The 23,342-nt window shown below is 35.1% G+C and overlaps 1 protein-coding gene across 7 annotated transcripts in view; it reads right to left on the bottom strand.

Annotated features, from left to right (window-relative positions):
* The window catches only part of INPP4B (inositol polyphosphate-4-phosphatase type II B), an 830,572-nt gene that overhangs the window by 90,968 nt on the left and 716,262 nt on the right, over positions 1–23,342 (bottom strand). For all 7 annotated transcript variants that reach the window (XM_044268013.1, XM_044268017.1, XM_044268010.1 and 4 more), the window contains one exon: positions 11,553–11,712. In XM_044268013.1, coding sequence (XP_044123948.1) covers positions 11,553–11,712 — 160 coding nt within the window. The remainder of the gene's footprint in view (positions 1–11,552; positions 11,713–23,342) is intronic.

The raw sequence follows: 23,342 nt of genomic DNA, 5'->3' as shown, positions 1-23,342 counted from the left end.
GGATTGATTTTCATAAAGTTATCTTATAATACCACCAATTCGAGTCTAATAAAACTTAGCATTTTGTTGAAAGGATGACAGCAAAAAATTATCTGTACAAATTAAGATTAGTGATTTTTTTTTCCTGGAAAGAACGGAAGCAAGACAGCATAGTAGTTAGAACAGGCTCTCAACTCAGACCACCGGGTCAGAAGTCAGGCTCTGCTGCTGGACTGGGCTTCAGAGTGCACAAGTTTTCACCTTTCTGCTTCTTCATCCATGACACACATCAAATTATTTTTATGAGTGTTGCAAGAATTAAAGAATATAGGTAATATTTTTTAAAGTTTCTGGCACATGTTAAGCAACCCCAAAATGTTAGCTACTACCTTAAAAAATTACTACAATAATAAACTAATTTATATGTCACCCAATGACTCCCCACCTCCTAACATTGTTGCTTTTGCTCTTCCTTCTCTCCTATTTCTGAAGATGAACGGTTCGTTCTCCAGCTAAGATGAGCTTCTCTCTCTGTATACCAGACTCATCTCCTCTCATCTACTTAGAAGTATCACTCAAGCAATTCTCTCCCCTTCTTCCTACATTATCGATATTTCTTTGTTACCAGAGCATTCCGATTAGCACAGAAACAAGCCATTTTCTTCCCATCTTTAGAAATGGCCCCCACTTGACCCTATTTCCCTCTATAGCTTCCACCCTATTTCTCTGCTTCCTTTCATGGTGAAACTCCTCAAAAGAGTAGTCTATAGATAGCATTTCTAGTTCCTTTTCTTTCTCTTCCTCTTAACCACTCCACTTAGGTTTAGTCCTCATCCACTCTAGGGAATTCTCATCAGTATCACCGGTGACTGTTACACTGATAAATCCAAAGTTACTTAGTCCTCATTCCACTTTCAGCAGCATTAGGCATACTGATCACTTCCCCCTGGAATACTTTCTCACCCTAGATGTCAGGATATCATACTCTCCTGGCATCCTCCTACCTTACTGGCCATTCCTTCTCTAACTCTGTGGCTGGTTCCACCATTGTTTTTGACTGTTGACATGGAAACATCCCCAGTTGTAATCTGTATGTTAATTCCCTTTGCTCTGAGCACTCAACTCTTTGTTGACATTGTTCAGTCTCACAGTTTTAAGTACTATTTATATGTTGACAATTTCCAACTTTTTAATTAATTTTTAAATTTTAATTCCAGTATAGTTACCATACAGTGTTATATTAGTTGCAGGTATACAATATAGTGGTTTAACAATTCTATACATTATTCAGTGCTCATCATGATAAAAGTACTATTTATCAAAATTTGTGTCTTTAACCTGAACCTCTCTCTTAAGTCCCAGACTCTTATATCTTACTGCCTACCTAAAATCACCATGTAAACTTGGCATATCGCAAATGAGCCTTTAGTCACCACAAACCCTGTTCTACCCAGTCTTCACCAACCAGTAAATGGCCATCCCATCCCTCCAGCTGCTCATGCCAGAAATTGTTCAATTATCCTTAACTCCTCTTTTTTTCTCATTCACTCACCCAAACTATCAGAAAAGTCCATTGGCCCTACCTTCAAAATAAGTACAGAGTCCAACCACTTTTTATCACCTCCACCGCCGCCTTCTTCTTGGTAGTGCAAGCCACAATCATGTCTCACCTAGACAATTACTTAGCTTTCTAACCAGTCTATACCTCGTTCTGCCTTCCCATTTATAGCCTAATCTCAACATAATGGACTAGGTATTAAAATTTATGTCATATTAAGTTATTTCTCTGTTTAAAACCTCCCGATTGCTCTTACTTTTCTCAGAGTCAAAGTCAAAGTCTATGCAAAGGTCCTACATGATCTTTTCTCCAAGCTGCCTGTATAAATTCATCTTCTACTCTCTTCTCTTCACCTTCTCTATTCAAACCAAATTGGCATTTTTGCTGTTTACTGATGATGACGGGGGCACTACTGTCTCAAGACTTTTGCAGTAGCTCTTTTTTGTACTCAATATATCTTTCCCCCAGATATCTACATGGCTCACATCTTTTTCTATTTGTCTTCATTCTAATATTAACTTCTCCCATTGACCACTTCCTTTAAATTTCAGTTCCTGTCCTCCAACAATATTCTCAAAGCCTTTTACTTTCCTCCATTTTTCCACATTATTTGCTACCGTTAATATATTGTGTAAATTCTCTTAATTTCTTGTATTAATGTTTCTCTGGGACAAGAATATGAACCCAGGAGGGCAGGTGTTTTGCCTGTCTTGTTCATTTTTGTATCCTCAGTGTCTAGAATAGCACCTGGCACATAGTAGGTACTCAATTAAAATATGCTGAATGACTGAAAGAAAAAAAAATCACTCAAAATAATGCGGTACCTATATTATCATAAAGCAGTAGAAATGGAAGAAACCCCCAGAACGGTTAGATGATCTTTAATTTACAAATAAATTAAGGTCCAGAGAATGTAAGTAATCTGTTGAAAGTTATATAACCAAGTAAATAAGTTGAGGACTTGCCAAGAATCTTGACTCTGAGCCAGTTACATCAAATTCACTGCACAATATTTAAGAGAAGCATTAATTTTCTGACTGGACATTTGAAAATTTCATAATCTATAATTATTATTGAAATTCTAAGTTTATAATAAAAATATATGTGGTACCTTTTGATTATTTTTTACTGGTTTTTTGTTTTGTTTTGTTTTAGCTTGTAAGTGTACTTTTAAAGGTTGTGGGGGGTTTTCTGGTTTGGTTTTGTTTTGTTTTTACCTATTGACCTAGGAGTTTTTCAAAGCCTGATTCATTGATGTTTCTTTCCCAATGTAATTCTAAACTTTTATGTGTAGAAATTCATGACATTCAGGAATATTAATATTTAAGCCCTTTGATGAAAATGATGCTTTGTGCTTGGATCTTTGTACTTTGCCAAATAAAAGACATGTTTCATATTATAAAACCACTGAAATAATTGTCTAATGCTGAGTATAAGTTTTGGTAATATAAAGATTTTCATGTATGTATGCATAAATATTCACTATGTTGAAAATACTCAATAATATAAAAAATACCTACCTAAGCATTTCTTGTCAGGTAGCAGTTATAGATCAAGGTAACTAGGCTTTTATTTCATAACATTGGCATCTATTACTTGCCAAGAATTATGTCAGGTTCTGGAGATTCAAGAGCAAATCACAAATACTTGGCATATTTTCTCACAGAACCAAGTCTAGTAGAGGAGATAATATTTAAGACAGCATTTTTAAGAAATCAGAGATTCAGAGGCTGCAAACTAGTGGCCCATGGGCCAGCCTTATCTGGTCCTCAAAGACATTTTATTTGGTCTTCCTTATATTTTGACAATTTTAAAATGTCAATTATTGACATTTTAAGAATTTGGATGTTTCATATAAAAATTCACATTTACTTGAAAAATCAGAAGATACAGCGATTTTAGTTTCAGTTTCCTTTGTAGGAAAGATTGGCTAGAACTGGAGTGATGGCCTTTCTTTTTGGAGGGATATATATTGTCCCAGTGTCTTGGGAGTGAGACACTTGAGTCACTTGACTCCTTCATGTTACCCTGTATGCTGCTTGAGGGCCTTGGGACTGGAAACCCTTATAAAAAGCATGACTACATAATTTGCAGAATTCAATGAAAAGTTAAAATATGAGAGACTTCCATTCAAAAGGAGTAAACAACCGTTTTCCTTTCTTCCTCAGTGGTATATCTCTCAACCTGTCATGGTGAAATTCTATTTACTCTTTCATGTCATGCTCCCTTAGGCTCGGTGATGCATGTATGCAGAGTCTCAAAGGTACCCAGACTGACTCTGAGTATTTCACCCCTGCACCCAGGCCCTTTGGTAGGTGAGAAATGGGACAGAAAGTGGTCATTGGGCTGGGGCAGGGATGGGGAAGCTGGGCAGGAACTGGAGAACCTGCGAGGCAGAACCATAGGGGAATCGAATCTTAAAGCTCCAGGCACAGCCTCCATTGCCCTATTGGAATTTATTTAAAACACAAAGATACAACTTTTAAAAATGCAAGATGGTGATTACAAAACATTAAACCCAGAGCAGAGGGCCCTGCTGTGTGCAGGACCCTGTCCACTTGCACTGAGACAAAGCTGTATGAAGAGGCAGGTGGGGGTCTGGGCATTTAGGGCTTTGGAAAATCAGCAGAAAACTTAAGCAAACAAGTGAAGTAGTAGATGTGACTAATGTTTAAACATAAAGGCAAGAAAATCCACATGCAAAACGGCTCTTAAGATCTAAGCATATCTCACCAACAGTTGCTCTAACGACTCAGATTGGTCTTGATAAATTCAATCAGGAATCACTTTGCATTTGAATCCTGCTTAGATACCTACCAGTTCTGTAGCCTTAGAAGTATTGCTTAACTTCTTCATCTATAAAATGGGGATAAAAACAGAACCTCCTCAACAAGCTTGTTGTAAGGAGGGAGGCAAGAATGGCAAGGCTTGGCGAGTGCTTGTCACAAAAATGTGAATGCAGTAAGGTTTAACTAAGCAATGTGATTATTTTCTCTCTTGACACCTTTGTTTGATATCCAAGTTGCATTTGATTTGTGCCCCTTAGTTCTTCCTACTCCTTAGCTGGAGGCAATGTCTACAAGCCAAGGCTCTGTTTTATGGATTTTGCTAATTTTGTCTTATTCTTCCTGTTCTCATTTATTCAGTTTCATCTATCTATCAGCTAATGACTCTCAAATGCATACTCTCTCTTCTAAGTCCTTTATCTTGTATATTCTGTCTTTGGGAAAATCTCTGAATATCTTCTTTAAAATACAACCTGCTCACCCACAAGACCACAAGGTCAGGGTGACGACTGCATGTATTCCTGCGTACAATGCCTGGCACAGGGTAGATGATCAACAAATACTGAATGAACGAAAGGATCTTCTTCTGTCTTCTAACTAACACAAATTTAGTGTGTGTCTTCCATAAACTTAATGCCACGAACCATTTTATGTGTAACCGTGTTCATTAATTAATCCTTAATTACTTCAAATTTATTAGGCAGATAACTACTCTGGCCAACCTAAAATAAAACATAAGAAAGAGATTGGATTCAAAAAAGTGATTTGCTAAACCCTTCCGATTGTTCCTATTTGGAAGATGGGGCACTTTTTTCAGATGACACATCTTCGGCATAGAAAGCCACTGACAATTTGTGATAAATTACTGACAAATTCTTGGTAGTTACCAAACAATTATGTTAACAGGAGGCAACCAGAGATAAAGTAAAAGGTATATGTGAATTCTCAGGTCCCACTAGAAGATATGAAATGTACTTTGTAAGCTAAAAGAAAATTAGGAAGGAGGAAAGAACATGAGTATCAATGAGCATGAAATTCTAACCAGCGGTAAGTAAACAAATGCTATGATCTGCGTTATCTCCTTTGTATGAGGAAGCAGTGACGGCATGAAACCAGCAAGGCTCACTGAGAAAAGTCATGTCAGAGGAATTTCATCTCCTTTTTGACAGGACTGGTAGCTGAGCAGATTAGAAAGAAGTATTCAGAGACAGGGCATTTCATGGTAACCTTGTGAAAGACAAAGAAATTCAGGCATGCAATATCATGAATGGGTGAATGGATCACTGCTTCAACACATATCCCCAAACAGTTGTGATTAACAAGAGTATTTCAGTGCATACAGTTTTTTTTTTAGTGATGTGCGTCAAGGATCTGTATTTATTTCTGTTTTCCCATCATTTTTTATGTATTACTTGTGTGAATGAACAGAAAATGTTTGTAAAATGTGAATAAAATAAACCTGATATGATGGATGTAAGAAATAGGTAATTATCTGAGTATACTGAGAAGTGTAGTATACAGCAGTCTTGGGTTTATCCATCAATCACATCAGTAGAATTGAGATAGACCATGTCTTAATCTCCTTGTGTCCCTATTTTTTCACAATGTCTAGCACACAGTGGCACTTAAATATTATTTGAATCTTGAAAGCCTGAATAAGTCAGATTGAGCAAGATTTATGGTATCAATGAAGTTAGTAGTAAAAAATTTGGCTGTCAAAACAGCCAGTGTGAACTCAGATATCATTAATAGAAAAATAGATTCTAATTCGGAGAAAGACAACTATCATATGATCTCCCTGATATGAGAAAGTGGTGAGGAACATGGGGACTTAAGGGGGTAGGAGAAGAATAAATGAAACAAGATGGGATTGGGAGGGAGACAAACCTTAAGTGACTCTTAATCTCACAAAACAAACTGAGGGTTGCTGGGAGGAGGGGGGTGGGGAGAAGGGGGGTGGGGTTATGGACACTGGGGAGGGTATGTGTTATGGTGAGTGCTGTGAAGTGTGTAAACCTGGTGATTCATTCACAGACCTGTACCCCTGGGGATAAAGAATATATGTTTATTATTAAAAAAAATAAAAAATTATAAAAAAAAAAGAAAAAAAGAAAAATAGATTCTAAAAGTAGGAAAGTGGTCCCCCTCTGTTACTCTGGGTTTGATGCTGTTCTTTGAAAAATGACCAGAAAATGGCAAAAAGGACATAATGGTTGTTTTCCGATTTGTTAGACTATAATGTGGAAGAAGGAAAGTAGATTTGTCCTGTTTGTTGCACAGAATTAGATCTGGGCCAGTGGGTAAAATTAAAGGAAACATATTTAGATCAACATCTGGAGTGTGCCATTCCAGAAAATAAAAAATGGTTTTCTATCAGTGGAGATGTGTACCACAGGCTAGGTGAAAACTGGGAGATACTATAGGTAAGCTTCTTAACACAATTTAGGACATTTAATTATGTAATGTTTAAGGGCATCTTAAAATCTAAGATTCTAATATTCAGTGATTTTTATCTTTGAGTTTTCAGCTTATTATGAAATTGAAGGCACATGGTCCCATGCATATAGTAGATGGTTTTAAGTATGTTTGAGTGTAGGGAAGTAAAAGAAAAAAACTTGTTCATTAAGAAAACATATAAACATATATATAAGCCATGTAAGTTTGAAAAGGTATTCCATTATTTGTGTTCAGAACAGCAGAGAATGTTTTATTTCCTGAAATAGTCCTGAAAAGAGATTTATGAAGATATTTTGTAAAATCCTAGATCTAAAACAAATTGAAAAACTCTCAAAACTACAAATTTAAAACATTATTAACTAAACATACTGCAAAAGAAAAATGTGCACCTTAAAAAATATCTGCAGGTTATAAACATTAAAAAATGGAAAAAGGTAGCAATAATTCAGAAGACCATCTGTTTAACCATGATATACATATATGCCAGTGAAACAAACAGGAATTACAGCTAAAATGTAAAAATAAAAGATGATAATGAAGAAAGAAAAACTGACTGTCATAGGGTTGACTTACCCTTTAAGATTTCAAAATATATCCCAACATAAAACATAGTAAATAGTCAAAACCTCAGCAGGGAGCCTGCTTCCTCCTCTCTCTCTCTGCCTGCCTCTCTGCCTACTTGTGATCTGTCTCTGTCAAATAAATAAATAAAATCTTTAAAAAAAAAAAAAAAACCTCATGAAGAGAATAAAAATTCCAGAAATTGACTAAAAATATTTGCAGAACATGAGGTGCTTGGACGTCTTAGTGAGTTAAATGCCCGACTCCTGATTTTGGCTCAGGTCATAATCTCGGTCAGGATTGTGAGATTGACCTCCATGGAGGGCTCTTGCTGGGCAAAGAGTCTGCTTAAGACCTTCTCTCTCTTTCCTTCTGTCCCTGCTCCCCCACTTGCACTCTTGCTCTCCCTCTCTAGAAAAAAGAATTGCAGAACTTAATATAGCAAGAAACAAAATAAAACTGATACAACATGAAAGAATCACTAATAAGTGATGCAGTAACAAATGCATAGCAGTATTTATGACATCGTACATTCGTATAAATTCTGGATGACTCAGTCATTCACTGAATCAACTCATTTATCAATCGTAAAAAGAAAAGAAGAAATGGTTTTTCCATCCCAGATATGAGCTGGGGATAAAACTGGAGCTACTGAAGAAATGCATTTTATTATATAAATAATATTTTGAAATATAGTATTAGGTTTTATAATGTCAAACTTCACTAATAACTAGATAAATTACAAAAAATACAAATTAAATTACAACAAATTACAGATTGCAATATATTGTTTCTCACCCAAAGTGGCATGAAAATAGGGAAAATATTTAAGGCTGGGAAGACTGTGGTTAAAAGGGTGCTTGTAGATACTGCTCGTGAGAGTATCTATTGCTAAAAAGAACCATCACAATATTCCTACCCATTGGTTGGTTTCTATATGTTATTCTCTAATAGAAGAAATCAGACTTCCTTGAAAAATGGCTTAACCTAGCGCTGGGGCAGGAGAAGTAACAGCTGAACCTAGACTACCTCATGGTGCCAGAGGGAAGGGGAATGAGTAAAAAAAGTAAGGGAGTAAGTAAGAAAGAACACAAAGGAGTAACTAGCCTTTGGGTGGGCAAACTGTTAGAAGGACACTGAAACCAACCTGAAAGAGCTCCTAATGGCTAACTCCAGAAGAGTTTGAGCCTCAAATATATATTATTATAATATTATTAGATTATAAACTAAAAAATAACATACATATTCTTGAGTCTACACTGATACAAATTGATAATTGTAAAAATGCACATGTGGGAGAGAAGGAATAACTCTTCCTTATAAAATAATTCCACTTCTCGTGATCTGACTTTGGGGAAAATATCAGGGATATAGTAGAAGACTTCAACATTCAAAGATGTGTTACATGTTAACTCAGTGCAATTATAATAATTATATTTCTAAAATAGTGGTTTCTCTTTTGATGAATTCGTTTACAGTCATTGTAATCTCATTTCCAGAAAATGCTTCTCAGGAAATATCCATTATATAATGATAGGCAGGATATCAAGAAGTACATCTATATTTACAGTGTGTACTCCAGTTTCGTTACTCTGTGTGTGTGGTATGTGTGTGTGTGTGTGTGTGTGTGTGTGTGTTTGTGTGTACGGGTAAACATCAGGTATGTTAAAAATGTTTCTGTCTGATTGAAATAAAAAGATAAAACTCATACATAGTCCTATTTGTTTACCCTTGCAAATTTTCTAAATTCAAATTTTTCTAATAAAATTTAAAACTACAGGTAAATTGGGGCACAATATAATTAGCAAATGTGTATCTCAAATATCTTCATCTGAAACAGTTTGCGAGATAGTGTAGGTAAAAACATGACTTTTGGTTATTCATTTGCCTTATATCAGCACAAAAAACCACTATTAATTTCTCTACTGCATTGCTTTATGTGATAAAAATCAGAATAGAAACTGAAAATGCTTTTTTCCTAACTTTAAGAAGTCTAAAACAACCCTAAATATTTTATTAGTACATTATTATTACATAATGAAAGTAAATTATTGTTAAATGATTGAATAAGCTGATCAATCCCACTCCAACTATGCAGTAGCATCCATAATCTATTCGTAGTATACTGGAGCACAGATTCATCTGTAAAACATCTATTTGTAAATGTTATACATCTTCTTTTAGGTACCGGTGTCCTCTCTAAAACATGAACTCTACACACAATTGTCTAACATGTAAAATGTTAACAAAAGCTTTAACTTTGAAATTATTTGACAATATGATATTAAATCATTACTAGACTAAAGTGTGTATTTCATTTTGTATTTTTCAAATGCTTTATCTCCTGAAAATGTTGATAACATAAAAAAGTATGCATGAAATAAATATGGATCATAAATTGAAAATAAAATCACTTAGAGGGCACTATGCTATAATTTGACTTTAACCATCCACAAATCCCATCTAGCTGTGAATTCTACATTGACAACAGCTTCTGTCTGGTTTATACTATATTCAGACAATGCCTCACATTCAAATGAAAGTGATTCATCTAATCTTACCAAATACTACCTACCAAATATTTTTACTCTTTAAAATGTAATTTTGATCCCACAGAAACAACCTTCTGATAAAATACAAGATATAGGTAAAATATGTAATTTCAAATATTCTAGAACTCTTGTCAATGAGAACTTTTGGGGAACATCAAAACAAATATGGCAAAATTCAGTACCTCTCATATTATTTCTGCTAAAAGAGTATTATGCCTTGAAAACCCATCAATGGACATAACAAGCCCCTAACATGATTTCAACTTCCTTACCTCATTTTCCAGAGCTCAGCATATTTTCTGGCTTATGGCTGATAGTCAATAAATGTTCAATTAAAGAAAACTGAAGTATACTACCTCTTTATGACATCAGTTATGACAAGCTTTCACTTTGATTCATGTAAAAGTTATGGGGCTGACATAGAATCTGACTGACATTAGATCCATTACCTAATAAAACTGATATTATTAAAAAAGAAGATCCCCATATATAGTTGAACTAAGTAGGTATAAACATAATGAATATTAGTATAAACTTTTCCATGTGAATGTACTATAGAAGATGAGGACCATCTATAGTAAGAAAACTTTAGTTTATAAACATGATTTAGAAATAGTTCTACTGTTAATCAAGTAAGGAAAGATTGATGTTTCACATAATTAAACTCCTGGTGAAAATGTGAATAATGAAAAATCAGGAAAACAAATTGGGAAAACATAAATTTAATTTTATAAGTGTCCATATTTCCTTCTGACTCATTTTCTTAAAGTAACAGGAAATGCAGATTTCAGAAGAAGAGAGTAGGGCAACACTGGGTATTCTCTCCAAACACTTAAGTTACCAAAAGGGCTGGGACTACTTTAACAGCAGTTCTTATCCCTGTAAAGAAATGCAGATATTTGTCTGTTTTTTTGTCATCAAAATTAATCAAATTAACAACAAAAACAAAAAAAAGGTGAAAAAGCTATTTATAGGGACACAACCATAGTTAAAATTTGATTATCATATTTTCTGGTCAAGCTTGTAATAAGCCATACTTTTGAAAGTATCTACATATCTGTGTGTCTACCCTTACACACATATAGACACCCACATGTGTATGTAACTATGTTGTGTGTATACATGTCTCCATGAAAACCGAGAATTACTAATACACACAAGCATATTCTTCTTATATGGAACCAAAGCTTCTTAATGTTTTTGAGTAAATTCACAAAAAATATTCCCCAGAATAAGGTAAAAAGCATTTTATCATACTGCATTCTTTTCAGGAACCATTGTGGATACTGCGTCCTGATATCCGTAGAAGTTTCTAGGAGCTTTAAGAGCAGATGCTTGTTTTGCTTCCTAAAAAATTTTGGAGGACTGTGTCCAAGTAGATTAAACTTGGTCAGAGTATTTAAAAGAAAACACTGTTTTTCTTTCAAGAAGGTTTTTATGTAGCAAAAGAAAAAAAATGGGCATTGCAAGCAGTTCTGAAAACACAACTGAGATGCAATTTGATAAATAGCCTTCTATCATCCAAGCCAGAGCAGTAGAAAAGCATGCTATCAGCACTTTCATCAAAGGCACTATTGACTCCTCTTTTTCTATCTCATTTTGTCGTGACTTTCTCATTTTGTTTACTCAGTCAGTGATTGGGAAAACATGACTCCTTACCCCTTGGATGAGTTATGATGGGGTCCACTAGAGAAGGGTCCTTTTCTCCATCTTTGCTGCCACCACCACCGCCTTCATTGCTGCCGTCTCTTTCAATCAGTCTATCAACCATGGCAATAATGCAGTTCAGGCTTTTCCCCACGTTGGCCCACACCCTATCCTGAAAAGAGCATAAGCATCACTACACATTTTTATTGCAAAAACAAGATAAGGCAAAATCTGACGAATCCATTTTAGAGAAGCAGGTAGAGGAAGAATCATAAGAAAGCAGACTCAGTGATTAATTCTAATACTCCCATTCACTTGGCCAGACTATGAATATATAAGAAGAAATCTGTTTGATCTTAATAAAGCAAAATTTAAGTCCTATAAATTTTTTATTTAGATCATTATTTTTTCTAAGTCATAAAGCAACAATGAAATATTGTACAATATTAATCCATAATTGAACACAACCTATGATATTTTAAACTGGATGTATCTGTTTCCCTTACTGACACACTTAGTAGGAAAGAAAAGACACACTTTTTAAAGAATAGTTATAATTTGCATTCAAACTTCTTATTTTTCCTTTTTATTGTGATAACACACATAACATTGTTTACCATTTAACCATTTTGAAGTGTACAGTTCAGGGGCATTAAGTACATTCACATTATTATATAATCATCACCACAACCATCTCTAGAATTTTTCATTTTCCCAAAATGAAACTTTTGCCCTTTCAAAATGAACTCCCCACTCATCTCTCCCCCACCACTAGCAACCATCATTATACTTTTTGCCTCTATGGATTTGACTGCTCTAGGTAACAGAAGTTCTTGAAGTGTGGTCTTTACATCACCTTTAACAGAATGACCCAGAGAATTAAAACACAGATTGTCAGCACCTACTAAGTCAGTCAGAACCATTACGAAGAAGGTACTCTAAACTGAATTTTGACAAACTCTTCGGGTGCTTCTGACCACTCTAAATCTGAGAATTTCTAGTCAATATTATGTGCTATGGCCATTAATGTCACTGTGGCCGATTTATTTCTTAGGAAGCAGTCCCTACCACTAGGGGGCCTCTTTGTCTCCCAAATTGACAATTCTGATTAGCATTCATTTTTGTTTAGGGCAATTCACAACACTCTGATTCATAAAAGTTGTTATTTCTTAACAAAAAATTCAAATGTAGTTATCATTATGGTAGTTTCTCATCCCTAGCTTCCCTTTGTGCTCTTCTCTTCATATCATTTAGATGGAGTAACTGACCCTCCAAGGGTGATGGCTAATTTTATATGTCAACTTGATTGCATCGCAAGATGTCCAGATAATTTGGCTAAACCTTATTTATGTGTATGTTCGTAAGAGTGTTTCTGGGTGAAATTAACATTTGAATTAGTGGACTCATAAAGCAGTTTGTCCTCCCCAGGTTGGGTGGGCTTCACTCAATCCACTGAAGACCTGAGAGAGAGCAAAGATGTGGAGGCAGTCAAGATGTGATCCTTCTTGCCTGATTGACTGAATCAGGACATTGATCTTCTGCCCTCAGTACTCCTGGATTCTTAGGCTTTCAGACTTGGACTGGAACATATATCACAGGCTCCTCTGGTTCTAAGGCCCTTAGACTCAGACTGAATTATACCACCAGATTTCCTGGGTCTCCAGCCTGCAGATGGCGAATCTTGCAGATGGCAGATCATGGGATTTCTTGGCCTCCAAAATTATGAGACAATTCCTTAAAATAAATAATATGTATCTTATTGGTTCTGTTTCTCTGAAAGACCCTAATATACATATTAGGTGTATCTTACATATTGCATAACAACCAAAGGGATTTTGCTTTTCTTTCATCTTTCACTGTAATAGAGCTATTTCAGAGCTATTTGGGGTAGCACTTAATGCAAAGAGAATAATCAATTAGTATTTATGATTGATAAAAATATTTTATTTCTATTGGTAATTTTTATATTTATAAATTATAAATATAACTTACTTATATTTATGCATATTTACATATATTATATTACATATAATATAAATTTTTATATAAATTATATATATTTATTTTATAAATTATAAATCAATTAGTATTTAATAATTGATTAGTATATATATATATGTAATACTCCTTAGTAGTTTATACATTTTTACCCAAATACATATTTTTATCCAAGTTAATTTTACTAGTTTATAAACATGGAAACTAATTTTGGGTAAAACAAATCTAGGAAGAAAGAACTATAATTGAGTTTAGATTATTGGATGATTGTCTTATAAAGACTAACTTAGTTGAATAATATAATATTAGTTGAATAATGTAACAAATAGATATGGGAGTGTACAGATATGTATACTATAGTTGAGGGGGAAAAGTAGAACATTCAAAGTTTAAAAAGAGAAGTTCGAGGTCCACCTACATGACATGCTACCTTGGGAAAACTGCCTCATTTCTGGGGAGCTACTGTTGGTTCATCTATAGTTTAGAATGCCCTGCCGACCTCACCATGCTGCAGTTGGAGCCATACAACATAGTTTCCATAAAAGTGCCTGGAAAACTATTATAATTGGCAAAATCATATCCTATTCTTGCTGGCTTTCCTAAATGAATCAAACTTGCTTTTCATCACCTTCTAATCCAGGGTGTGAAGTATGCTAATAATCATAAATAATCATAAAAATCTTTCCTCTAAAGGCAGATTTCTTCCACCAAAATATTACAAGTACTTCCCCTCTAAGGGAAACTAAGACACCAGTCACAACCATAAATTGCTTTATGCCCTGCCTGTTGCCTGAGAGATTAGGTGTAGGCGCTCCTCAGCTATGACCCAGGAGACCTAAGGAAGCTCACTTCTTCTGGGATGAAACATGGGGAATGGTAAGCAAACTGAGGTCCTGACATCATTCATACTGGGATTTGGTGAGGAGCTTACATTTCAGACCACAATAACAAACTTACTGGTCCCTATTCTGAATATGGCTTAATTTCCATCAGCAACTACATCTTTAAAATGTTGAATGGAAAAAATGGCGTAACTTCCAGTTAACACTGGGAATAAACACTGTTATTAAGGGAGGAAAAAGGGCAGAGGGTTATTCTTAATTTTCCAGATTAGCTTTGTACATTGGATACATTTTCAACTCTCCTCTTGTTGCCCATGTTGTGAAGAACCAAGTCATACCGCATGCTGCATTTCTTATATAAAGTAATACAAGGGGTTAACCAACTTCTTTTAATTACATTTCCAAGGGTGAGAATATGAGAATATATAAAAGGATAATTTTGCATTCTAACCCTTTTTTGTTCCTCCTTTATAGATAATTTGGGCTATAGGATTATACTCACAGAAATAGTAATCTTTGCAGTCAGTAGAGAGACCTTTATTGACATGAGATGCAGAGTGAAGTATGTTCATTGGATGAGACCAACAACCATATGGTAAGAGGTTAGATGGCAAAGAGCAGAGGAACATTTAAGTCATTAAATACATAGGGGGCACATAAGCTGGGAGGATGTTTGCTGGGGGTGAGAAACTGAGCGGTATTTTATGCAAGAATGATAGATAATTCATACATAATCAATTTTTTTTTTTTTAATTGAAGACACACTCAGCAGGAGTCCCCAAGCAGACTCAACCTGGTCTTTATGTTTTGGAGAGGAAATCCTGCCCAGCTGGTGGGGACACAAGCTGAGTTTTGTTGGTCACTGTTTCTTTTTCCTTTAGGGCATCTACAAAGTAGATTATAAAGTCATTAATTTGCATTGTTGTCTCTCATACCAATCTAGGCGTTGTTTCAGGGCTGTGTATTCACGACACTGAACAGGGTCTGGAGGAAAGGCAGAGAAAGAGAAATGGAGCAAAGGAGAGAGGAGAAGAAAGAGGACTCCAACCCAGAGGCAGATTGAGAGCTGCTATTTATTTTCACTTAGTATATGAAATTAGCTAGTCTACCTCCAAAACCACCAGTTCAACATTATGGACTCAGTCTATAGAGGTGAGGAGACTTCAGGTTAAGAGATGTTGAATAACATTCCACATTAAAATGGGTATAACTAAATTAGAAATTCTACTTGGTTTTGGAGACTTGATTCTTCCCCTAGGATTTCCCACAGAATAGTGGCACACAGTAGGAATTCTTCTTTGTGAGATTACTAAACTCTGGGGACAGGCTAGACAGAGGAAAGTCAGGAGAAGGAGCCACAGGAAGGATCAGGAAGAAGGTACTCTTGCTCACATGAGCAAGAGTACATGACAGTTATCTGAGACTTGAAAATGAGTCCAATGGCAAATCACTAAGAGATGACTCTGAAAAGGACAGTCTGGTCACATTGTGCTCTTAAGTTTGAAATAAAGAGGGTCATACAATCAAGGATGGAACAATCATTTAGCTAAAAGGTCAATGAGCTTGGGTCAAAGGACATAAGCAACTAACATAAAGAGAGGACAGTGTCAGCATCAAAACCCAAAATCTACTCATGACTGGGATACAAAACAAGGAAGAGGTTATAGGGAGGGAAGATAATTAAATTTCTAGGAGATAATTATTAATTATTCTTAGCAAAATCATTACTTTGAAATTAGGATGATAAAATGGGTAGGCAATATTCTTGAAAGGAAACCTTGAATATCTGATTTCTCCCCTAAAAAAACCATTTTCCATAATACTTCTGTGAAAGCATTCACACAAAGGAAAATGACTGTCAAAAATGCATACCAATTCTGATCATTTTCACTCATGAGAATAGTCCATGTGGAAGCCTTCTTTTTGCTTAGATTGCTAGTATGTGTGCAGCCTACTCCATTTTCCCGTACTAAGATCACAGACTATGCCCACAAAGAGAAAAGGCTGGTCAGTAGGGCAAAGACAAATGGAAGCATAAGAATGTGACTATAGTACATGGTGCTTCCATCCTTCCCCTTTTTGGGTCATGGCTACTACCCTAGATCCTGCTTAGCTCCTCAGCCACTGGGGAGTTTTCAAAACAAAAGAAAATAAGCCCAAACCAAAAGCAAACTAAAACAACAACCTATTAGAAAAACAGATGGCTGGGCCTTTCCCCTGCTCCCCAGAAAATAGCAGCCATGATCCTGCTATATCTCCTGCTGAAGTAAGTAATGGTAAATTGGTTGGTTACACTCTACCCTTTATTAAGTGGAGCCTAGCTGGTGTCCTTGACCTTAATGGAGCCTTTAGACAATCCATCTTCTTGGAGGCCAAGGGTGATAGGGAACTAATAGCAACATTTATTCCACTCCGAATCAGATGTTGATTTTCATCCTTATTTATTTCTGTGTTAGGACCTAAGCTAAGGTGCGGGGAAAGCCTGTGGCCACAGATCCACAAATTTAATGGACTTGTCAATGAGTAGTCAGGGGGACCTGGCAAAGTGAGCCATGAGGACAGGGGACATGGTGCTTATTCTGCATGCCACACATCTATGAGATTGGTCCCATTGGATTTTTTCCAATTTTTCCAATTTTCTCCTTTGGATCAAGCACTTAACCTAAAAAATAAAATTAAAAAAAAGTTTAGCATTGCTTAACTAATCAATTTTTCTGGGACCAATTTTTGATCAGGAAGAATGTGAAGATTGACTGAGAACTGAAATGGGGGTCCAAAGTAGCTTTGTTGTATCTATATCTCTATGCACAATTTCCCACCTGCCATTACCAATTTTTGAGGACTTTGATTAGAATGGGCAGGCAAATTAATATAGGCAATCACATCTTCAAAGAGAAGCTTTAGTTTGTCCTTGATTTGACTGAGAGTAAGTTGTACTCAACTGGCCTCCTTCCCTCAGTACTAAACCTTCATTCCTTCAATAGCTTGCTGGCTTTTCTCTCTAAATCCTTACTTTGCCAGACTGTGGGGTGAAAGGAATTGCACTTAAAATACTCTGTGGCACAAACCAGCACATGTACGGCCCACAGTAGGTAGTATACACACACACACACACACACACACACACACACACACACCCCTGCACACATGCATACAGACATGCATATTGTGTGCATTGACAATAGCCAAACATGTGATATCCACCAGAATTAAGGGAAATTCCCCAACCTTTGCTTCCTATTGATCCTCCTGCTTAACTTCACCTAATTACTCCTGTAAAAAAATCCATGGCCTTTGTTTCCTCATAACCATTCTGCTGGTCTCACCCTGAAATTCAGTCCTAACTGAATAGTTCTACAAGTGGATTCAGCTAGTCAGCTACTGTTTCTTTAACAGACTTCTTCCATATTCTCCTGGTTTGGCTTTTGGCCAGACCCACACTCAGCTATCCCACGATCAGGTCTATACACGACGGCATGTTCACTTTATCCATCACCATCACTCCTCTCATCAGAAGCAGACCTTCCACTGCAGCAACTATCCATTCTCCTCTCAGCCCGGAGGCACCGCTGCAGTTGTGTCAACCTACATAATTCTCCCTATTTCTCATCAATCTTCAAAATGAAAACTTGCCCAAGTCAGTCTCCTTGCTGTCTTAGAAACATGCTATTAATTAGCTCAACATATACTTTCTGGGCATCTGCTACAAGCTTGCTCAGTGCTAAACATCAAAGATATGAAGGAAACCTTGGAGGAACTAATATTTCTATCTTGACACATACTGCTTTTTATGCTTAGAATGCCTTCTCTCATCTTCCATCAATCCAAATTCTCCCCCTTTCATCTCATCATGTCCAAGAATGGTTGACTCTGTCCTCTCTGCTTAACAGTGGGCTCGATGAGGGAAATGACTATTATTAATTAATCCTTTTATTCCCAGGCCCTGGCACTCAAGGTAATAGATAAAAGAATGGATAAATGAGTGAATGAATGAATAAAAGAAGCAAGGAAGGGATGATATTTTTAATCCTCTCCAACCTTTATGTAACTTCTCCCTAAATATTTTTGACATGTTTAATGTGTATTACACAACTACCTCCATCTGGGAAAGATTCTGTACCTTTCAATTTCTCTGCTTATTTTATGATTTCTGGTCTTTCACCAGAATTAGATAATATGGCTTTTGGAGGATCCATATTTTATACTTTATTTGTTTTCCCCCAAGTACCTATAGCACTATTGCACACTACTGATGCTTAATTAACATCTGCTGATTGACTTAACAAGCTGTGACTTACAAGTAAAAAATACAACTGCAGTATTATCACATGAAACTTCAAATTAAAGTTAGAACCAAGCTTGTACTCTGAATGACTGCGTTTGATCTAATAAATGCCACATAAATGCTAATGCTTTTAATTCAGTGAAGACATTACATAAAGCATTTAGTAACAAAAAATCCACTGATTAACTAAAGCTTTTAATTTTAAATTAGTAATTGGATGTTATCTGCATACCATTAGATAGTTGCACAACTGGCTGAATTATATGATGTTATTGGTTAGTGTGTTGCATACAATCAATTTCCAGGATTAATTTTTTTAACAGAATGTACCCTAATATATCAAGTCAATAGTCTGCCTATATACATGTCAGCACTTCTTTTTAATTATTTATGTTTGAGAGAGAGAGAGAGCAAGGGAGTGAGCATGAGTGGAGGGGGGAGGGGTAGATGGAGAAAGATAATCTTAAGGAGATTCCATGCCGAATGGGGAGCCCAATGTAGGGATAGATCTTACAACCCTGAGATCATGACCTGAGCCAAAATCAAGAGTAGAATGGTTAACTGATTGAGCTACCCAGGTGCCCTGCCTCAGCATTTCTTTTAACTATTCATTAAATTATGGAGATTCAAAAATTTCTATATAGAAAATAATGCCTCACTATTCACATTAGAATGTACTAATATTTAAGAGCACTTGATTTGAATGTAATCATAAATTTCTAAAGAATGTGTGTATATTCATTCAAGTTTACATATTCATTATACAAAGGCAAATGAAAATATCTGATGTTGAATCAGGCATTGTAAGAATCAATAATGTATCCAAGGAAGATGATGGTATTCAATATAATACCACAGGAAAGTCACCACTACATTGATAGAAATAAAATATCTCTGTTAAAAACACTAGTTTGAGTTGGAGGATGAACTGCTGATTCAGCAAATCCATTTATTCATTTATTCCTACATTAACTCTGAAAAATACATTGAACTAGTGTGTATAAAACACTGTATTAGGTACTATAAAACAGGGAACTGAAGGTGAATGTATTAACTTCATGTGGGAAAATCGAGAAATTGTTAGGATTTCATGACTATGCATGCACATAAAGATCTCATTTGGGGTTTCTTTGCTTTAATAGAACATTTGTGCATTTTAATGGATAGTCATGAACTTTGCTTAATCACCTTTTGTGGACTTTAATATTGGATAAGTATTCAAAGCACATTTCTTCTGAGTGAAATGGACTGGAGAAGTTCAGGAATGTTTCCCATCCATCAAAGAAACAGATGATAGAACACATTTCAGTTGCCACATAGGGAACAACTTAGCTTAATACTCCCTGTCTTTTCCTGCCCTTTTCGATGGAGTGAATGGATGCTTCCAATATCCCACTCTCATTATAAGTTTAACAAAACCAGGCAACCCTATTAGGGATGAAAAAGAAAAAGCTGGGAAAGGGGAAAATAGTCATTTCCAATCATATTTGCTGGGTAACATGTGTGTAACTAGGACCTTTGTAATTAGCAATTGAATAATCAAATAAAATTAAAATTGCCACCACTGGGTTTCTGGAAGCTTCTGAAGGCCTTAACTCATCATGTGCTATGTTCTTCATTATGTCATTTGGTCATCTCTGATGTTCTGTATCTATCTTGAATTTTACTGCTTTCTATGTTGGGAAGTATTGGAAGAGGACTTAAATAGTTACCTCTCAGATTGATTATGATGCTAGGAAATATGTACTAAGGAGAGAGGGATATAGCTGGGTGCTTTTGACTAGAAGAGAAAAACAAAATCCCCAGAAGAATTCATGAATTCTAGTAAAGGAAAAGGCACAGAACAGTCCAGAGTCACGTTGAAGTTGAATAGTCCATGTTTCAAAATAAGAATGTAAACAAGAATAATTTGAGGGCAAATTTCAGAGCCATTAATTTATTCTACAAATACAAGATGAGTACCTTTTTGGTGCAGATAGCCTGCTAACTGTGGGGAAACAGCAGTGGTCATGATACAGACTTTGCCCCTTAGGAGCTTACTTTACTGAAGATCATGAACACATGGAAGAAACAGATACATTAACAAATGATTATAATTCAGTATTCATGAGGTTGTGGCATCACAAGAGGTAAGAATAATGCTTTATTACACAAAATATTTTAGAGTTGAATGCATATATATATATATATATACATATAAATACATGCATCTCTCTCTATAACATAAAATTTGGAAATAAATGGCTATAATTTAATGGAAATTTTATTCATTTAGGTAACTAAGCTATAAGGTGTTGCTTTAGAAAAGTTAAATCATAAGTTAATATTTTGTTGTCTATAAGAATTAATTACCTCTAAAGAATGAGATTTATTCCCTTCCTATTACGATCAGGTCAATGGCTTCACATAAACAAGAAACTTCAGTCAGAGGACTAAACAAGATCTCTTTGAATTATTAATTTGCATAGGTATCTCTGCATTATACACAGCCTGAGCTATTTTCCCTAGAGATAAGGTCTAAGATGAAAATAGAAGATGGCAAGTGCAGTTGAGAATACAGATCCCTTCAGACTGCCTGTGGAGGTATCTGGCTGGCTAAATATGTTTTGCCTTTAATATAATATTTTGCAACTATGTATGCTTACGGTTACTAATTATGGCAATATAAATAGTTCTATTAATACTCTTGGGAAGCTTAAGCATTATGTTTGTTCTGGACATCATTAGAGAAAGTTGAAGTACAAAGTGGAATGTGAGATGTTAGTAAAGAACATGCCAGAAAGTGGCTTATGTAAATCTCATTGAAAAATGCATTCTTTGGGAATACTGAGTTACAGAGAACCCACACAATTTTTTTTCAGGTTATATATGACTTTACTAACAGGATGTCTGACATAAATATTACTATAAATTTATACTTTTGCTTCTATAACCTATAAAATTATTGAAAATTTATTATAGATTAATGTGGATCATCTATTGTGCTTATGTGTTGTGAACACATTTTACCATAAGAAGTCATAGCAAATGTTCCCTTACCTTAAGCAAGGGAATAAAATTTAAAATTTGATTTACATTTACAACATAAAGAAGGGAATTAATTGGGTAATTTGGGTGGTGAAATTTTGCTTGTTACAGAAATTTAGTTCAACTAAAAAAATGGGTTTGGGATATGACTAAGTAATAAGAATAGTTTTTCTACTTCTGCTCTTTGCTGTAATGGATCAGAATATAAAGGATCAGAAGTTTATCTTTTTTTTTTTTTTAACAATTTTTGAATGAGGGTAGACAGATTTAGCCCCGAACCCATCAGTGTAGTAATGTTGAAGTTAAATCATAGTGTTCTAGAGAATAGTATAATTAGTGGAAGCCACAAAAACTGGGTCAACTTAATACTTTAGTTGGATGACATGCTTTCATATTTTGGACAAACTAATCTTGGAGTCCCAGCTGCTAGAAGCATCTGTTGTATAGATAAAGAGAAAGAAAAGCAATATGTCATTTTTACCAGCTAAAAGATGAAGAACGTTATATTAGTTTATTTCTTTGCACAGATTGTCATAAAATCCCCACCTTCCTTTGGGTTTAATTGTTTACTAACTTTTCAGGAAAATAAATCTTTAAAGCATTCAATCATTTAATAAGAAAATTCAGCAAATAACAGACATTTTTTTTTTGTCGGTGATTATTTTAGTTTCAATCTCTTCCATATTGACTAGATAATTATTATCCAGATTCATATGTCATCAATTCTGCCAACAAAACAGGTCGAAAAAGAACAGCCTCATTCTAATTTAGAATTAATAGAAATTCTTTCTCTTAACCTCAAAAAGAAAGGTTTTTATATAAACAGAGTAGAATTCAAGACTAATTTACAAGTATATATTTACTTTCCCAATATTTATTACAAGAAGTTTAAAGACAGTTGTTCAAGTTAAGTGATTGTTAAAACTACAATCATTATAAGACATTAAATAAAACAATTTTTTTAATGGAGCTACTGTAATCTTATGTGCAAATCTAAACCAACTTAAATGATCAGAGAATACTTTCGTATATCACAGAAACCTAACTAAATTAACTTAAAACACTGAATTATTTTAGGAAATTGATTAAACATGTAATCAGTGCTGAAACTTTTCTAACATTTAATTAACTAAGAAAAGTGGTTCACAAAGTTATGTTTCCAATCCATTTAATAGCACTGTCTCTAAAGACATTTTCAATTAGCTACATTATCTTTGGATTTACTCAAATTTTCAAAGTTAGAAAAAGCTTTGAAAATAACATTAAATGGTTATGACTTTGGTAGATATTTTTTAAGTAAGGGATTTCTATCTTTTAACCAAGGTATCTTTTTAACAGAAAGTGTTTGCTATGCTGTGTAACAATCAAAGTTAGTTATATTTGTACATAGAGTCAAATTAGGAGGAGAGAGTTAGAAGCAACTTTTCTGAGTGGGAAGGATTTTCCTTGTAATTTTGGTAAATTTAGACAAAATATTCATATACTTTCTAGCAACAGTGGGTTCCAGAGGAAATTCAGAAATTATATCAAAGAAGATAAAGAGGGGGATGGAGATCTTTATTATTATTCTATCCTTTTGCCTGTGAAGGAAACCAAAACAGCTGAGAAACTGACAGGACCATTCCACATCAACTGGAAGAACAAATCAGT

Source organism: Neovison vison, chromosome 11, assembly GCF_020171115.1.
Source record: "Neovison vison isolate M4711 chromosome 11, ASM_NN_V1, whole genome shotgun sequence".
NCBI classification, from domain to species: Eukaryota; Metazoa; Chordata; class Mammalia; order Carnivora; family Mustelidae; genus Neogale; species Neogale vison.
This window is presented reverse-complemented; position numbering and strand designations above follow the sequence as displayed.